This window comes from Diadema antillarum, unplaced genomic scaffold, assembly GCF_040938485.1.
Source record: "Diadema antillarum isolate AM-2024a unplaced genomic scaffold, OU_Dant_1.0 seq00000830_RagTag, whole genome shotgun sequence".
Lineage (NCBI taxonomy): Eukaryota > Metazoa > Echinodermata > Echinoidea > Diadematoida > Diadematidae > Diadema > Diadema antillarum.
Window position 1 is genome coordinate 298,004 of NW_027271706.1, and position 20,703 is coordinate 318,706.

Sequence of the window (20,703 nt, forward strand, 5' to 3'; positions counted from 1 at the left end):
TGGAAAGATTTTAGTTTTTACTGCACCTCAAATGTTTTCCCTCATGTTTTTTTTTTTACCTCAAATAACGTGATCATACTAATCATATAATGTTCAACAATTTTATATATATTTTCTTTTTTTTTCAAAACATAAGGATGCGTGCTTGACTTGATCATATTCTTTGATGTGTGGATGCATGACTTTCGCGACGGATGAGTGCTAGACTTTACATTCTGATTTTGCAGTTTTCTCCGATATTACTAAGGTTGTGAGACGTTAGCGGTTAAAATGTCGGGAAATGAATCTGCCGTCATGCGAAGGTCCAGCATCTAAACACTTTTCCGAAGTGAAGTACAATTTCTGGGATACCTCTAATATCGCTGATATTCTGTTTGTAAGTGTTACCCAACACCCAATGTACCGATCACGTCAAAAAGCAAAGTAATAGATTTTTTCACATGGTCATGATATTGGTGCGATACGAAAATGAAACTCACTAAGCTCCAAAATAATTTCAGTAAACAATGATATTGTTACCGATCAAAATCTTTTGGAATATTCAGAAATAGGCAAACCAAAAATCACTCTCTCCCTTTCTTTACGCCTCCCCCCCCCCCCCCCCACGAATCACCGCACTGCAGTGCACGCAAATGAACTATCAGTAACCTTTGTTTATTTCATATGGATGTGTAGTTCTTGGTCTGTGTGCCATTATGTCCTTCATTTTGAAATAGACTAATTAGTTTGAGAATTTCATATTCCTACAAAACGATGTTCGCATACAGTTCGCGGGAATATTAGACCTAGATGAGGGTCTGATTGCTCTTCAAAATCTGGTGAACGTTTCAGAATGAGGATTATGGAGATATGTGTAGTGCTATATTTTCAAATTCCACTTTGTTCCACGTATCTGGTTTCAACCAGCGCTAGGCGCAACAAGCACGTGGCTTCAACTGCAGGTTTCAGCGGCTGTCCTCGTGGTGCTGTGAGTAAATCGCTTGTTGTGAGCCAAACACGCGTCGTTGTTATGAAGTTACTAAGGTTACACTTTAGTCATGCCGCGATCGCTTTGGTGGTGGGTAGCTACGCAAAACAAGGAACTGACCATTGATCGATTACTCGTAGACTTTTGATGAAATAATAAGGAAGGCATGCGCCGCATTGTCAATAAGATATTTTTTGGTCCGACAGTGTAGCACATTGTTCAAGGCATCCTCGGATTATCTCCGCCTGTGACCATGGGCTCGCACGCCAACGAGCCCCTCACCGACAAAGGACTGCCGATTTCAATAGGGCACGCTCGCCCCTCACACTAACAAAAGAGGGATTACTGTTGGCACTTCCTGCTCAAATGGATAAAAGAGTGGAAAGACTCTCCTCCAAGACCCGGGACAATTACCTTTACTCTCAAAGAGGAACCGGGACTAAATAACCAAAGTTTGGGAATGAACTACTCGGTCAAAAAAGTAAATTGCATGGGCAAAACAAACTGCGAATATCTTTGAAAGTATACGACTCTAGTTGACAAATGTGGTATCATTCGAAAGAAAAAATGTATATCTAAAACTTTGTCACAGAGTCAAACACACGTTCTATTGAAGAAAATTCACAATTAATTCTTCCTTTTCATGCTACCCAAAATTTCTTAATAATTTTTTTATGATATGATTTCTTTCAGCAATATTTCAAATTAGGATAAATATTACTGCAAACTGACGACATGGCACGAAAGAATTACCATTTCTCCACATTTTTTGTGCAGACAACATTTCAAAACAAGCAGTAATTACAGAGATATGACAGTTTGAAATTACCCTGTCTATCCAGATTCGGAGCTTCCGAGCACTGGCTAAAAATCTCTGGCACGTTAGGGGTTTTGGGCCTGGCACATTAAGAGTTAAAGAGAATTATCGCATGACACCATATTCCGTTTAACATGTAAAAGTGATTGATTTCAGGTAATCATCAGATATTTGTTTTCGTCGTGCAAGAATTTTGAATGAGGGATCCATATCATTTTCTTAATTCATCATTTGAAGAATTATATTGCCACAGGAAACATACACATCTCGTTAAATCATCCATTATGTATACATATAGTCTTTGACTTTAGACTCTTAGCAGAACACTCAGCCTTGACCACACAGGACATATAGCCAAATACAGAAGATGAGCTTATTGCTGTGATGCAGGACATCATTTCAAATCATACACGCCCCAGATCCTGATCAAGGCCTGATGACAGGCCGAACGCTCGATTAAAAGGGAGAACAAGATCGAGAGCAACGTCCGTGGCACCAAATTTTGATATACAAGAGCGTTTTGACATGTCAACAATGACGGATTGATTTGAAGTATCTGACAAAACATCGAATGGCCGCAATTTTGAATTCCAACATAGCCGCCTCAACGTCATGTTTTAAATCCCTATCACGAGTTCTTAATGACGAGTAACCCTGAAATTTGGTGCAAACAGATATTTAACATGCTGTGTTAAAAAATGGAATAATGTGGTGTGTGTGACAATAAACGCTATGCCCGCCATTTTGAATTCCAATATGGCTACCAAGACAAACATCACGACTAACATTTACGGGCATGCAAAAAAGTGCAGCAAAATAAAGCATAATGCACTTTCACTGACGTAACAATGTCGTACAGCAGCGCGCACTAAACCAGTTACAAACGAGCGTTCAATCAGGGCCCCGTTGCTAGAAACTCAACTTGCGATTAAACGCAACTTCACATCAAACGCAAGTATCGCCCGCAAATTGTTTGGTCCCTGCGTTTCGTTGCTAGAAGAGACTTGCGTTTGATTTCTTGAGTTGCGTTCAAGCGCAAATTTTCTAGCAACGGGGCCCAGGTAGCCTAATTAAAGGGACTGTACAGTTCTGGCTGAGGTGAGGATTTAGCTTTTAACGTTTTGCGAGATATTCAGAAACCACTCTATGAGATGTCAAAGACCATGCGATTCTAAGGTTTATTCAAAAGTTTATTTGATGAAAATTGGTTTTGAAATGGCTGAGATATCAAAAAAAAAAACAAGGTGAAACAAACAGATCCTAATAAAAGGCGTGGCCTATCTCCTTTTATTTCTAACACTTTTTTTGGATATCTCAGCCATTTGAAAACCAATTTTCATCAAATAAACGTTGAATCCTTCTCAAAATTACGTGCTCTTTCATATTTAATAAGAGGTTTCTCATTATCTCACTTAGCAATGTTATAAACCTGAATCCCCACCGCAACAGGTACTGTACAGTCCCTTTAACAAACCCGACATAGAGATTTTCAACACTCCAACATGGCAACCATATAGGAAAATTCAAATTGGCTGCCGTGCAGCTTGTCAGACATGTCAAATTAATCTGTTATTGAAGTCATCATATCACCATGCTTTTATGTATGTATCAAATTTCAATGGCCTATGTCATTCAGAACTAAAGATAGGGATCTTTAAATGTTTTGTGATGGCGGCCATATTGTAATTCAAAAAGGCGGCTGACCCAGTGGTCAGATCTCTAGGATCCGGCAAATTTTTGAAATCAGCGCCCCAAAATGCCCCTATAGGCAAAATTTCATACTCTACGCCGGATGTAAGCATCTTTTTTCACATATCTGCCCCACAATCGCCCTCCCTCTGTAAAACTACCACCCAGTTGCTATTTTTCTATAGATTTGTAATACCATATCAGAAGACAAAGCCCATGTTCGTTTGAAGGCACCTTTCTCTTGCACTGTTATCATTCACTCGTTTAATTTATTACCGTTATAACACATAAGACGATGAATATAAGAAAATGAGAGTTGATATCACTGCACGTCTTATTCCCGTATCATAAGAGATGGGCCCTCGATATAAAGCCATTATTTCTGATAGGATCTGGGCTCCGTTTCATAAAAGTTGTCAGTCCTGACAGTTATGGAGAAGGTAGGTATGTGGGGTGGGGGGAAATTATCCGGAGATGATGGGGGATAGTTATCGTGTGGTAGTTATCCGGGGGTAGTTATCCTGAGGACAGTTAACTGGGTGGTAGGTTATCTGGGGAATAGTTATCGGGAGGGGGGGGTGGGAGTTATGGGGGGGGGGTAGTTGTCCCGGGGAAAGTGCCCTGGAAGTGATTGCCCTAGGAGGGTAGTTGTCCGGGGGTAGTTGTCCTAGGTGGTAATAGCCGTGGAGAGTAATTGCCCTTTAGTTGTCCGGGGTAATTGCTCTAGGGGGAATTGTCCTGGGTGTAATTATCCGGTGGTAGTTATCCGGAGGGTGATTTTTTTTTTTTTCAGAGGGTAGTTGTCCTAGACCCGATTATCACCCCAGTGTACAGACTATTCTATTTGACTGTTAACATAATTGTTTTTTACAACACACAAGTAATGACAGTACCATCTGCATGGATTATAGAACAAGTAGATCCTTGCACTGTGCAGTATATGACGTAAGGCAGCAATAAGATTGGGAATATCACACAGCCTGGGATGCGTTGTAACTCAGAATCTTGACATGTGAAGTGATTTAAATGCAGTTAGCCCATTGTGGCTTGTCAATTAGGAAGATGTGCAGAATTAGAGCAAGGTTGGGTGCAACTGAATTACAACAGCTTGTCAATTAGAATGTGGATTCGTTGTCATTGAAACCTATAAATGATGATCATCACATCAGTTTACAAACTATTCTATTTGACTGAAGTAAGCCATGACGTATTGTTTCTACAATGCGGTAGAAATGTCAATGAACACCAATCTGGCAAACGATTTTTGAGTCTCCAAATGTTGGTAAAAATAGAATTGTCAAATAAACGATTAAGCATTGCGTGCTTCAGTTAGCTCGATGCTTCTTCTTACTTTTCTAAGCAAGTGTATTATGTGTTTTGCGGAAAGGGAAACGAGGGTATTTTGGCATTTTTTAAATCAATGTTGAAAGAGTAATGCACACTTTTACTGACTTTTCGTTTATTTCTTCACAAACACTCACACACGCAAACATAATCCAAGATCTTGAACATTTAAGGGAGTAACTGAGGGCAACTGACGGAGTAACACCCTAGCAACTCTCATTTTCCATCTCTCATATCTTCCTTATGCCATTATCTGGACACTCTACACAATTAATCGGTCTATAGGTGGCGTTGTTCTTCCTGTCGGTCTCGTGGGCCTTCTTTGCCTAGTGTCGGTCTCGTGAGCCTCTTTTCTCGTGAGCCTTTTAAGCGTAGTGTTGGTCTCGTGGGCTTTGCTTGCGTAGTGTCGGTCTGGTGAGCATTTTGTGCGTAGTATCGAACTCATGGGCTGTATAACTCGTAGGCTTATTGTACTTGATGTCGAACTCGTGGGCTTTATTTACTTAGTGTCGAACTCGTAGACTGTATAACGAGTGGGCTTTATGACTTGAGAGCTGTATGACTCGTGGGCTGTATGGCTCATGGGTGTCGGTATCGTGACGTGCACCCTTCTCGGTATCGAGTAGCGTTGCCGCTGACAGCTTAATGATTATGCTGTATTGTCAATAATGTTGGGCAGTACAAAACCATATAGATGTGTAGAATTTGTATTTTGACCTCCTTAGGCAGTCGAGTCCTGGAAATGTAGATGATAATTGTTTCCTGAAAATAGGCACTCTCTGGCCTACTTATTTGTCACTGATATATGTGCCCATATACATACAATTAATGTATACGTTCGTTTGTGTGTGAAAGCCGACGTCATATGGATTTTCCCATGACGATACTGTAGTGAGATTCGTCAGGTGCGTATGACAATTGTAATATGTCGGAGAAAAGGCAAAAGAGGGAGAGAGAGAGAGAAAGAGAATGGTCTGATGAATGAATCTGTTTTATTTCTTATCTCTTTTGCTAACCTATCTTTCTTCTCTTTTCTGGATACCTCATAATGACAAAAGACTTGCGCAGAGAGTGCTGTGAGTGACAAAGCCACCTTCCCGACATTCGCCCGCACGGTGCCAACGGACGACCTTCTCACCGAAGCCGTGGTCGTTGTACTGAAGTATTTTCGTTGGTACAATGTAAGCATCGTGTCAGCATCCATTCCGAGCAGAATCAGCGTGAAGAACAACTTGGAGCAGAAACTCCCGGACCGGGGAATTCACATTGGCGAGATCAGAGTATTTAAATCACCATTTGTCTCAAGCCTTTTCCGTGAAGACAACACAGAGACGGACTTGTCAAGGATCGTAAAAGAAACCTACGAGCATACAAGAAGTGAGTAGACATTTGCCTTCAAATACGTGATTAAGCAAGATAACTTCCTCTCTTTTTGGGGGGGGGTGGGGGCGAAACGATATCTCTTCATTTTTTCAAGATGACAAAATTGATAGTTCATATCGTAATTGAATATTGTATGGTTGTATTATGTACTGTTCATGCTGGTTATGTAAGAGCGCCATTAGCATCATTCTTGATGGACTTGATGGACGCATTATAAGAGGCCACCAATATTATCATTATTATCATTATTATTATCATTATTATTATTAAATCATGAAGCAATGATCATTTTTGAAATGTCATTATGTGTTCATACACAACAGATATCACTTGTTTATGAGTGTAACTGTACATTACTGAAGCAATGTAAACTCACCATGGATTGATATTGAGATATACTTGTGCCTGATTTCTCTGGCACCTTTTTTTATTTTATTTATAGCTCTTTGTTGTCAAATATCACAAAACTTGAATGAAAGGAAGAACTTTGAGGGAATACATGTTCCCCCTAAAAGTTATGTTGCTTCCTAATTTTTCTTTTTTGTCATTTTGTTGCCATTTACAGTAATTGCAAGTGGGATTTACACGTTAGCGATTTAGTAGGATACGAATGCAGGATATGCATCGCGAACAAAATCTCGAGATTTTTGCCCGTGTGAACACAAAAATCCCCTCCGATTATTGTTACCAGCATCGCGATGCAAATCCCAAGAAATCTTTCGCTTATTTCTGAATTATCTCCATAATTCGCCCCGTGGTGACCGTGTGAACGCAGGACCAAATAATCTCGAGATTTCATATCCCATCATTCAAAGCACACATTACAGCAGCGTGCGCACCACACCACTGTGATGCGCAGGAACTGTGTGCGCCATCGAGATGTGGCTCACGATCGTTATCCCGCTATTTTGTACGAGTGAATCCGGCTATTTTATATATGCATATGTCAAACGTAGCCTACACCTTCTTGAATCTTCCATTATGAACAGATCTTGATCGATAATACAATTGCTATCAACAGACTCTGTTTCTGACTATTTCACTCCATGTTTTAGTCAAACTTTCATTAGTATCGGTAAAAAGATGCTTCGGGAAACAAAAACTTTCTTTTTTGTACAAGTTCGATTCATTGAAATAAGGACAGGAGGAAGTTGAATATCAAATATTGATTTTAGGTATTTCACTGCTGTTAGTTTCCCAGACTGTAAGCTTCCAGTGACATTTATTTCTTCCATTTTATTGCTAAACAGCCTTTATTTACAATTAATGGTATTGTAGTCGGCCATCGCTATTTGTATATTTTAAGAATATCAGCTTTGTAGCTTAGACGTATCAACGAGTGCCGGAGCGTGGTCATCTTTATAGGTATAAGGGTGGTTACGACATCACCTCTACACGCTTTGTAGAATCAGATTATTTACTGACAATTCAATTCAATTCAAAGTTTATTTTATTTTTCGACAAAACATATATATTTCACTTCCTTTGATAACAGAGAATAAAGTAAAAAGAACATTGTAAAATGAAAAAAAAACTATACAATAATTAAGGAGCCTTCGAAACTAAGAAAGGAGATTTTGGATGGTTTTATTAACTTTTCATTCATCATCATCTTTTCAATTGTCTCAAAACAACGTTCTTAGACTAAAAATATAACAATTAATAAGTGTATCTTTTGTAGTACTTTTGAAATATACGATATGCAATAGAATATAATGAACACAAAGGTTAAATCTAATACGTTTGCTACAAGTTATTTCGGAAGCTGTGCATATCGCGCGAGGCGTCAAAATTAGGGAACACTCTCTATATTTTTTTTCTGTGGTGTCACACAATAACGACGATGGAGTTCTCAGAATTCGGCTTAACATAAAAACTAGATAAAGTATGTGCCAATTTCGTCATCAGGGCGCACCTAAAACTTAGGATTATACTGAATATCAAACACCTGCAGCAGAAATCATTAGCGAACTATAATAGATTGTGTTTTGATATGTTGAGAGGTGCCTTAATTCTGCGTTTATCACCTTTTCATGTATTCATTACGATGAAGTGTTCATGGAATATCTTTAGTTTTTAAGCTACTTACAGTGTTTGTGGATCGTTTCCTGTTCCAAAAGCGTGCAAATTACTACGTTTAACATGATATGTTTGACTTGGGAATAAACACACTTACAACGCATTCCAGAGAGAAATCTGCTATGATGTATTCGCCAGTGCAGGAAATTACAAGTTTAAAAGCGCATTGTCAACCATCACCCTGTTTGACGGACTTTGACTTTGTCACTGGCCAATGTCACTGGCCAACGATGCCTTAATTTGATTCATTTAATGATTCAACTGATGTTTCTCAAGTTCAGCGGATGTTTCTCCAAGTATTACCAAAAGGTAAAGTAAAAGAAGAGGAAAAAAGTACATCAGTACACGATAACAATAGCAATAACGCATTCCAGTGTATAAGAAAAAATTCGGTGGACACACAATCTTGCTTTTCCGAACGTTCGTCATCACCGCTGAAAGCTGAAGATTTAGTAAAGTATTAACAAATACAAAAGTTTGAGCATATTTGTTCTTCATATTGTAGTTATACTAGGTATTGAATTGAACTATATTTGAACTAGTTTAGGAACATTAATGCCGTGATATAATGTGTTTGTCTGTGTGAGTGAGTATGTATATTTGAGTGGCTTGGGTGCTTTCAAGTGCATTATTTGTATATAATATATACAAATAATGCAGTTTTGTATGCATTTTAGTACAAAAATGTTACCATAGTAACACATCGTTCAACAATGACAAAAGATTAAGTTTGCCCATCTACGTACCATAGCGGTCACATATGCCAAATTCCAAGCCATATGCTAAAAGACTGAGGGAGTTAGCTGAATCCACAATAGTATTGTATTCTTTTCGGTGAAAAATGCAGTTACCATGGCAACCCATTGTTCAACATCGATAGAAGACGTGTTCTGCACATCTATATACTAAAGTGGTCACATGTGCCAAAATTCAAGCCAAATACTCAAACACTCAGGGAGTTAGGTCAATCCACATTTTTTGTATGATTGGTTTTAAAAAACTGTTGTTGCTATGACAACAGATTTATTCACAAACAAAAAAGGCGTCCTGCACAATTACACATTACATTTATCATATATCCAAAATTTCAACTGAATTGCTATAAAACTGAGAGAGTATATCGGTCCACATTTTGTAAGATTTTTTTACAAATTTGTCGTTGCCATGGCAACGCATTACGCAATGCTGGCAAAAAGGTGTCGGGCACATCTTCATTTGATAGTGGTCACACATGCCAAATTTGGAGTTAATTGCTCAAAGAATGAGAGAGTAGTTCGATCCAAAAGTTTTTTTTTTCTGAGAATATGCTGTTGCCATGGCAACGCATTATGTGATAATAACAAAAAAGGTATTTCGCACATCTACCTTTGATAGCGGTCACTCATGCTAAATTTGGGGTCAAGTGCTCAAAGATGAGAGAGTAGTTTGATCTACAACATTTTGTAATTTTTTTTAATTGCCGTTGCCATGGCAACGCAATATTGAATACTATCGAAAAAGAGGTCTTTCATATCTTCATTTGATAGCGGTCACACATGCAAAATCTGTGGTCAATTGCTCAAAAAATGAGAGAGTAGTCCGATCCAAAATTTTTTGATTAAAATATGCCGTTGCCATGGCAACACATTATTTGATACAATAAGGCGTCTTACACATCTGCCTTTGATTGCGGTCTCACGTGCCAAATTTGGGGTAAATTGCTCAAATAATGAGAGAATAGTTCGATCAACAAGATTTTGCAACGGTAAATTTGGAAATTTTGACATTTTCAATTGTGGTCGACGTGTTATGACATTATTGGTCGTTATGACATTAGTGGTCGATTTTGACATTAGTGGACTCTACATCCCCCCCCCCCCCATTTCCATGGAGCTTTTGTATTTGAGAAGTGTTAGTCGTATTTCTCTATGTTCAAGTTCTGTAAAATGCACTGTCTTGTTGACATTTGTAAGACAAGTATAGTAATCCGAGAGAATCGGAAATATCCCTGTGTGCGTGAAGGTTCATAAGTTTCCCATTCATTCCATTGCAGAAAAGGATAGCAATCTGTCGGTTCTTGTAATACCGTGGACTCTTCTTCATGTTGTTATGTGAACGAACGGGTTTTAGAAGGCAGCACGTATATTTAAGATAGTCGATAAGATAGTTTGTATGCATGTGTGATATGTACTTTAGAGGTTCCATTTGTAATGAATAGTTTCATTTGCCTCTGGTATCTTTGTGTAATTCTCAGTATACACTTGATTTGTCATGTACATCAAACTATACGTGCGGATATTCATATTATATTGGATGGCTATGAATGGGATACCAGGAAATATTGCATGAGTTAGGGCCAATATTGCACGAATCGAAGATGAGTGCAATATTGACCCTAACGAGTGCAATATTCCCTGGTTTTCCATGAATCAAGGCCATCCAATATAATTATTATCATCTATACAATCAAGCAGAGCAAGCATAAACTGCACAAAATTACCCGGCTTCTACTCGTCTTTGAAGTTGACTCGGCAGTCCCATCCCAGCGCTGTAAAGGGGAAGCCCCTAAAACTGCGTATGAAACAATCAACTAGCAAGATGTTTGCGCGCTTGTGAAAAATGTAACAAAATGACGCGCACTAGTAGCAAGCGTTTGCGCATTCAGCAAGCGCTGACGCAATAAACGAGACAGAATTGAATATCGTGTGATCTTGAACGGCAAGTAACAACGGTAGCCTATGGGGAATTAATACGTTGGTCTATGCGATTCGTTCAATAAGCTCTGATATTGAACGGTAAAAATTGAGCGGACTACAATACGCGTTTTTAATGCGCCGCTAAAACGTCGTATATAGATGATAATTTAAAATATTACACAGATCAATCATGTGTTGTATGCTTCTACTTCTTAGATCCCTAATCTATGTCTTCAGTATGGAGGGCAAAAGACTCTTTTCCCTGTGTTCAGTACAACCTTTCAAAATATTGCTAACAACAATATACAAATTTTCGAGCAGGATTCTCTAGACTAATAGCCAGCATTATCATAATTTTGAAATCATCAGTCAGGGTTTTTTTCTACGCAAATCAATGGGAGGTCATTACATCCTACATGCAATGCAGTCGGTGCTGTTGTTAATTAAAGACACCGGTAACAGTTTTCAAAGCTTGATACTAAGTAGTATTTGAGTTATCTTGTATATTTTGGGCAACTGAATCATGTGCTTCACAATCATAGACTAGTACTTATACGGGTCAAATTGGGGTATAATTAGGGTATAATATCATTACATATGAACTAGAGTCTGTCCCCCACGAATTTCTACTTATTATATTACTCGTTTTCACATGTGGGTCTTGTATTTTCGATTTGCTTTGTCCTTGATAGTTTGATGTCTATCCAAACCACGAGAAGTTCCTGTTTTTGCCCGTTCATGCAAAAATTATACAAATTTGTTTTATAATCTTATTGCCAGTAACAATTAATACTGCTGACTTTCTTGGGACAGAAATCGTTACGAGCCAGTCTGAGCAGTGGCCTTTGTGGGGTTTTTTTCTCGAGGGTTCTTGAATATCCTCTATTACGGTGCAAATCTCATCTTCTTTTTGGTTAACCAAATTACTCAGAAATTTGCATTTAAGGAAATATTTTGACTGATAATAATAATAATAAAATAACGATCTTTCCTCTCGCGAAGAAAATCGTAGTAAGGTGTACAACGTTTCGCTCGCTACTGCTGAGCTTCGTCAGGTACAATCAGTCACGTGCGTGCACGCAAATTATAGCGTGTATGCCGACGTGGTAGTGGGCACGCCGTTTCCCGGGCGCGCCTCTTTTTTTCCGTAACCAAGCGAGAGATTATCTCATGATTATTCATTACACGCAGTCGCAAACATACCATTCTCCTCGCTCAAGCGTGGGAGCCATTCATGAATATTTATTACGAAGGAGGCAAACCCCCTGCAACGAATTATGGAATTGTGTATGATATGGTACGTGCGTGTGTGTGTGTGTGTGTGTGTACGCGTGTACAAATTGTCTGTGAGCTCTCTGCGCCCACGTGTACGCAACTGTGAGATAGGCTAAATGTTAGACACATCGTTAGAGGATTTGAGTAACTGTTGATAGCTTCACAGTGATACTGACACTGACACAAGAATAAACGCAGATTTATTAGAGGTTCAAATGAGATTAACAAGATTGGTGGTCAACGAATTACAGAATACAGCACACCACAAAATCATGTTTAGTAAGATAAAAAAAAGAACGCCAATTCAATTTTGAATTTGTTGTGTGTGTGTGTGTGTGTGTGTGTGTGTGTTAGGGGGGTTATATCTACGTTCACTATCACAGCGCATAGGTATGTAAATGGATGGCCTATTAAATGAAAAGAATTATCCTGCGGAAACTTTTTTGTGACATCTATGCTTATTCTTTATGTAGCTCTCACGATTGATTCAATTTATGTAGTGATATGGAATGCCTACTTGTTGTTCCAAAAATCAAGAAATCATGGGGGATCGGTCGTTTGCACAGGTGGAGTCAGTTGCCTTGTATCCGCTATTCTAAAGAATGATTTTATGGCGAATGCTGTCTCAAATCTGCCCTCCGTACTGTAGTAGCTTTTGCTCTTTACTTTGATTTACAAACGCTACTCAAAAGTATCCTTCTATACGTATTTATGGGAAACTCTGCTCTATCTATAAAGTCTTCTCATCCTCCTTTGTTTCTTCCATCTAACCAGCACAATATTGTAATATAGGCCTACTTGTGAGGTGATACATGTGGGCAAAATGTATATTGTCAAGCACTTCAAGTTGTAATTGCTGTTGTAATCGTTTGGCGTTGCATTCAAAATTCGAGTGCTTCGTGCCAAACAAGGTATCTTTCATTATAATACAATAATTTCTTTGTTTTATCATTTATCACACGCTAAAAGCGCTGTCAATATCACTCAATATCTGTCTTTGGAAATAACCCACTCGCCTTAAAGGGGTGGTAGGCCTATAGTATTGGTTTAGGTGAGAATTTAGTTTTAACGTTTTGCAAGATATTTAGAAACTGCTTTGTGAAAATGTTAAAAAGCATACAATAATTCCAACAGGAATTCAAAGTTTAATTGATGAAAATTGGTATTGAAAAGGCTCGTATATTCAAAAACAAAGTAAAACAAAGCGATCCTACTAAAAGGTGGGTCCCACCTTTGACTAGAATAGCTTCGTTTTGGCTATCTCAGCCATTCTCATACTGATTTTCATAACAAAAACAAAAAAAACTTTACTTTCCCCCTAGAATGTGCTCATTCATATCTTGTATGAGGTTTCTCATTATCGCTCATTGACGTTATCCATGAAATATTGGTAATCTCAGGCTACTTTCATCCCTAGACTGTACTCTCTCTGAGCGACCCATTTATTATAAAACTAACTTTAAATTTTATATCCATGGTTACAAAAAAAAACCGCTGGGCTCCATGAGGCAATTTCTACACGCGTATACACGTGACACCACAGATACATACACATACACACACACATACGTATCATGCGCTCAAACACAGCCACAGCCACATACACGCAGCAAACACACACACACACACACACACATACACACACACACACACACACCCTCACATGTTTCTATGTGCACTAGGTCTGACATGTGCGCTGAGATATAATTATTCATGAGATAATCTCTCGCTTGGTTACGGAAAAAAAAGGCGCTTCCCGGGCCGGGTCGGGCAGTGCGCCACCCTGTGTCCGCTGTTTACTGCGTTCATGCGGACCTAGTTGGCAGCAGGACCAGGACCAGGATATCATAGTGCTGCCTGGCGACAAAGGTCGAGCCACTGTGGTAATGAACACCAGCGACTACACAGGAAAAAATAGCGGACCTCCTCTCCATGGCTTCATACCGGGAGATCAAGAGGGACCCCACAGACTCCCTCTCCCGAAAATTCACAGCCACATTGATGGGGCTACGAAAGAAAGGGAGCTTGGACGACAACACATATCACAAGTTGCGTCCCAAACGTAAGCAGCCGCCGAGAATCTACGGCCTCCCCAAGATCCATAAGCAGTCTATCCCGCTCGGCCCTATTGTGTCATGCATAGGATCATTTGCATATGATCTATCAAAATTCCTCGCTCAAATCCTTTCCCCGCTCACGGGACGAACGCACCACACCGTGCGCAAATTTCACTGACTTCGCAGAATTCATCAGCACACAAACAATACGATCTGACGAATTGATGCTTTCCTTTGACGTGACGTCACTGTTCACAAATTTTCCTATTAAAGGTGCTTGCATGCAGTGTCGCACTCACACGACTCTTGGCAGACGAAGATTTATCAACTAGAACTAGCCTCAATCCGGATGAGGTCCAGCGCTTCTCAACTTCGAGCTGAGATCTACCTACTTTCTTTACAACGACAGATACTTCGAACAGTTAGAGGGCGCTGCCATGGGCAGTCCCGTGTCCGCGGTGGTTGCCAACATGTATATGGAGGCCTTCGAGGAGCAAGCGTTGGAGAAGTGTCCCACCGAGACCGCACCCAGGATCTGGAAGCGGTACGTCGATGACACCTTCATCGTCGCCAACAGGGAACACGCTGACGAACTGCTCCAGTTCATGAATAGAAGGGAGCCTTCTATCAAGTTCACTTCAGAGCATGAAATGGAAGGAAGTCTCGCTTTTCCTCGACACCCGAGTCCACAGGGGCGCAGGCGGGAAGCTGAGCACCACCATATACAGAAAGCCTATCCACACAGACCAATACCTCGCCCTCAACTCACATCACCCAATCTCCGCCAAACGAGGAGTAGTCAGATGCCTCTACGATCGAGCCAACAGGATCATCACTCAACCCTCAGGCACATCAACTGAGAAGCGCCATTTACGGTCAGCATTGTTGGCCAATGACTATCCCAGGTGTTTCGTCGACAAGGCACGACTAGCAAGAAGTCCACGTGAACAGGACAAGGAGGAGTACAAGTCCACGATTGTCCTTCCTTATGTGGAGTCAATCGCTCACATTCTCAGACGCCGCCTGCGAAACACAACATCCGTGTCGTCTACAAAGCCGACGCCACTATCAGTAATCACCTAGTTCGAGCCAAAGACCCGGTACCAACCCTAAGGAAAGACGGAGTAGTCTACCGAATCCCCTGCAGAGACTGTCGGAAGAGTACATTGGAGAGACTGGCAGACCTGTTGGGGAAAGATTAGCGGAACAGCGACGAGACGTCACAAACCACAAAACGGAGGCATCTGCAGTAGCGGAACATGCATGGAATGCCCAACACCACCCGGACTGGGGCAGACGTGAAATGCATAGACACAGCCATCCATATACGACTCAGTGAAGACAACCTAAACAGAGATGTTGGCATTGAGTTACCTGAGTCATGGATGCGTTAAATTCGCACTCACCAACGCGCAGCGCACACATCGAAACCGCTGAATCGGGATGGCAACCAACAGACGCAGGAGACGGCGTGCTGCCAATTAGGTCCGCATGAACGCTGTAAACAGCGCTCAGAGGATGGCGCACTGCCCGACCCGGCCCGGGGAAACGGCGTGCCCACTACCACGTTCGCATACACGCTACAAGCTGCGTGCACGCACCACCCTCATGACGGGGCAAGGCCCGCTTGTCATGAGGGCAGGTACTTTGATACAAAAGTTGAACAAATTTATGATTGTATATTAAAAGAACAGTATTGGTATTATGTACCTCCGAGAATATCATATTATATTTTTGATAACATTAGCAAAAGAATTGATACTGAGATACAAGTAACAAACTGTGTAAATGACAGATTATTAGTAAGATGGAAAGGTTATTTGAAAATATACACAGATGGATTCAAGGCAAGACAATAATAATACTGGTGCTGCTTTTAACTGCAATTATAATGGCAATAGAATGGTTAGAGATTTTTCGTAGTATTTCGGTTGTTATTTTAACCGATTCTCTAGCTGCATTACAGGCGCTAGAAAATTTGTCTTCTATTACAAGTGTCTTAGTTGTAGAAATTTTGGAGAAATTGAAATGTTTTTATAATTGAAGGATATAGATGTATATTTTGAATGGATACCCTCCCATCGAGGAGTAAAAGGTAATGAAATAGCTGATAATTTAGCAAAAAGGGGGTCATTTAAAGAAAATATAGATATGGAATTGCTCATACGAGAACGTTACCAAATATATGGTGTCGTATTATACAGATATTTGGCAAACAGAATGGGAAACATCTGAGAGAGGAAGAGATTTCTTCAGAATACAATCGCAGGTATCTAAGGGAATACAGTTACAAGGAATGAGTAGAAAGGAAGAAGTGTTAGTACATCAAATTCGTCTGGGGAAATGTAGGTTGAATTATTATCTTTATTATATTAATTGTCATGAAAATGGATTATGGGATTCATACCAAGTGTTAGAAACAATAGAACATTATTTATTGGAATGTAAACGGTATAAAAAATGAAAAAAATGATGCAAAAAGATTAAGATCAAGATCAAGATTAAGTAGGATGAAGAAAAAAGATTATATTTATATGTATTTGTATATAGATGCACTGCACATACTGCAATATCAACGGTGGAGGGAAATTGATCTCACACACTGCCACTTGACAGGTAAGCCGAAAACCTAGAACACGAGTGAGCGTGACGTGATCAACCGAACTGAGCTCATAGACTCTCTCATGGACTCCTAATATTATAGTATGGAGAAGACGTGGCGCAGATAATCAGACTGATTGAAAAACGCCAATAAACACGAACAACAACAACAACCGTGTCTCCTTAGGTTACGAACGTTTTGAAGTATCCACGTACATTCCTCCGGTCACTCGCTGCTTCAGATGCCAAAGGTTTGGCCACGGCATCGACACCTGCCGTTTCAAGCAGCGGTGTGTCCGGTGTGGCGAGCCCCACCAACTTGAACAGCGCCCCATAAAAGGTCCTTCTCGATGCTTGAGATGTGGGGGTCCCCACAGTGCTGCATATGCCGGATGCCCTGAATACAAACAAGCCAGAAAAATAGAATCAGTTAAAATCCTAAGCAAATTATCTTATGCAGATGCGGTCCAGCAAGTACGGAATTGAACACAAACTACCCATAACCTTCCTCCCTAAAGCTCAGCTTTTCAAGTCATCTCAATTTACCACATTAACATTTCTACCAATCCCCCACACATCATTTTGGTTCAGGAGACTTGGGGTCATAAACACACTGATTTCTCTATTCCTCGTTATGTATCCATCTGGCGTTACCGTCCTGACTCCCATAGAGGAGGATGCGCCATTTTCTTACGCTCCGGAATCACATACGACATCATTAACTGCGCCCCCTCGCTCGAGGCGCAACAAATAGATGTCTTGTTAGGCACCGTCAAACTGTCTGTTGTAAATTTCTATAAACCACTTAGAAAACTTACTCAAGATAATCTGATAGCACTAATCTCCAATTGCCTCCCAAATTTTATACTAGCAGGAGATTTTAACGCTCACCATCCTATGTGGGGAGGAACCTCGGAAGATCATAACGGGAGATTAATAGTCGATTATATATTAGCCAACAGCATCTCTATATTGAATGACTCCTCCCCCACACGAATTGATATTCCACGCGGGACATCGTCTTCCATAGAGTTAACTTTTTCAAGTCCCTCCCTAGCCGCACGATGCAGCTGGTCTGTCTCTACTACCACGATGGGAAGTGATCACTTCCTGATCAAATGAATGTAGCACTAAATGCACCTGTACCTAACATCACACCCACCGATTTTAGGTCAGAAAAACCATCCCTATCCTTCCACAGGGCCAACTGGGAGTTGCTTGAAAAGGAATTAAACAATACTTATAAGATGAAGAATGTTGCTATTGAAAATGTTTATGACTTTTGCAACTTTTTCATCTTATACATCCAGAAAGCAGCCGAAACTGCCATTCCAACTAATAAAATCAAAAATTTTCCTCCTAATCCATGGTGGAATCAAACATGCACCGAGGTTACCAAGGCCAAACACAGAGCTAAAAGAAGATTGGAAAGCTCATATTTATACACTGATCTATGCGCACACCTCCGCCCTTGCCAGGGAAAACGATTAAACTTACCAAACGCGCTCATTTTGAACAGTTCTGTAAGACATTAAACCGCTTTACTCCCCTCTCTACAATATGGCGTAAGATCAAAATACTTTCCAATAACCGCCAGCATGGCACAACTTTTCCTCCTCTCTATATTAATGGTTCTCTCTCTTGCCGACCCCCTAACTTTAGCCAACGCGTTTATCAGCCTCCTTTTGTGAGAAGTCCGTTTCTTCACCCTTTTCCACACGTGAACTACCCACTAGCTACACCGAACGTCATTCATGATAACAACTCCCCATTAAATTCCCCCTTTACACTCAGAGAACTGAAAAGAGCCATCCGTGTTGCAAAACAATCTTCACCTGGCGCTGACGGGATCAATAAAGCTCTTATCTCCCACTTGACTGATAGCATGATCCATTCGCTGTTACGGATGAGTAAGTTTACATGTGGGACACCTCCACCCTACCACCCCAATGGAAGCACTCTATCGTTACTAGCAGCACCCGTGGAAATCCACGGGTCTGAGGGGTTTAATTTTTTTTTTCTCATAATACGATTTTGCACATTTTTATTGAAGAAATAAAAAGAAAAGTCTTCTCATTCTTTCGTTAATTGTGCTGTCTTCTAAATGACCACCCTTCCCAGAAATTTTATAATACAGTTTTTGATAGTATATGCCAGGCGATCCGGTCCATTGGTAGGGATCATTCCCGCCATTACTTGCTTTTATTATAGAACTTGAGTTTCGAGGGGTTATTTGCACCCGTTGAAGTCCAACAGTTGTCTTGTTGCCCCTCACCCCTCCCCCCCCCCCTCACGCACACACAATATTTCCACCTCCGCAGAGGCAAAAAAACAAAAACATTCAGGGAAAAATTACAAAAACGCCGAATGAGATTCCCCGAAAGTTCTGCCCACAGGTTGTTCCCGTCGAAACGGGAAGATATTAACACTATGACTTTGATTACCCCCCGCTCTTGCATCCACGCGGGCACCCGCGGGAATCCACGGCTAGGTCTCAAGGCCTCGGTTTGTTTTTGTGGGGTTTTGTTTTCATGTTTCTTTTCCCCACGTTATGAGAGAAAAATAAGATATTTTCGTCTTCATAATTTTGCTCCCTCCTTTTTGTTTTTAAGCACCAAAACTTGGCTTGATATATCATATTAATATAGAACTACATCTGCTTCAGATTGTACATTATCATGATTAATATTAGGCCTACAATTATTGCTCCTATTATTGTTATTATTATATCATTATTATCATTATCCTTATCATAATTATTATTATTATTATTATTATTATTATTATTATTATCATTGTTATTATATGGGGAGGGGGAGATCATAGTCATCAGGTTTAATAGGCACCCGTGTGAGTAGGTTCTCACGACCTCGTATTTTTTTTTCTTTAATATTTTTCCCATGTTATGGAAGAAGAAGAATGATTATACATCACTGCATTCGTCTTCCATTTGCTCCCTCTTTTTTTTTTTTGTCACCAAAACTTGGTTTTGATAGACCATAGAACCACACATTCTATTTCCACTTGCAATTTTAAAAATAGGCGGTCGGCAAAGCGAGGTTTTCCTCTACGTCCGCTCATCTTATGAATATGTATGATTACAGCAGCTCTGCAGTATTACACGAATGGACACAGCTGCGCGTGTAATCTGATATGTAAGGGTGACGATCGGCAAATATATTTAGCCGCGTCCTAAACAGTCTGCGTACAATGACCCCGGACTTGAGAGCAAACGGGCGAGCAAACTAAATGACGTACCTGAGCTGCATATAGTATTCTGCAGTTGTGCAAAATACAATTACATAACGGTAACCAACGTTCGTTGTTTTCATTTCACGCCAATAATGGCGAACTGTACGTAAATGCCTTGTAGTCCATATCACGCACACACAGATTCGTGTAACCATCGTCAATACATTCAGGTACACGTAACAGGCGGAGGCAAAAGGTACATCACAGAACTATTATATACACACAGTGTAGAGTGTGTATAGAGTTCTGCGAGGTACATTGTGTGTGTGCGTGCGCGTCCGCCGGAAGATGTCAGAGATTTCGCTGGCACCATCATCTTTAGTATCCCCCAGTGTCTCTGCAAGCTAAAGATGGAAGATCGAGAAAGCAGGAGGCCAGCGCAGGTTCCGTGAATATTGAAACGCTCGGCTCTTTCGTCACGCACAAAAATGCATTATGCATGTAGCTAATTAATTTTTCTTTTTCGTCCTCGACGTCGACACGGAGGCGGAGAGGGGAACGAAACCCGCGCCATTCGATGTAGGATACTCTCCTGCGGCCGACGGCACCGGTCGCAACTGCCCG

At 40.5% G+C, this 20,703-nt stretch overlaps 1 protein-coding gene across 2 annotated transcripts in view; it reads left to right on the forward strand.

Annotated features, from left to right (window-relative positions):
- Positions 1 to 20,703, forward strand: part of LOC139740059 (speract receptor-like) — a 527,367-nt gene that overhangs the window by 175,432 nt on the left and 331,232 nt on the right. For both annotated transcript variants that reach the window (XM_071650652.1, XM_071650650.1), the window contains one exon: positions 5,876 to 6,194. In XM_071650652.1, coding sequence (XP_071506753.1) covers positions 5,876 to 6,194 — 319 coding nt within the window. The remainder of the gene's footprint in view (positions 1 to 5,875; positions 6,195 to 20,703) is intronic.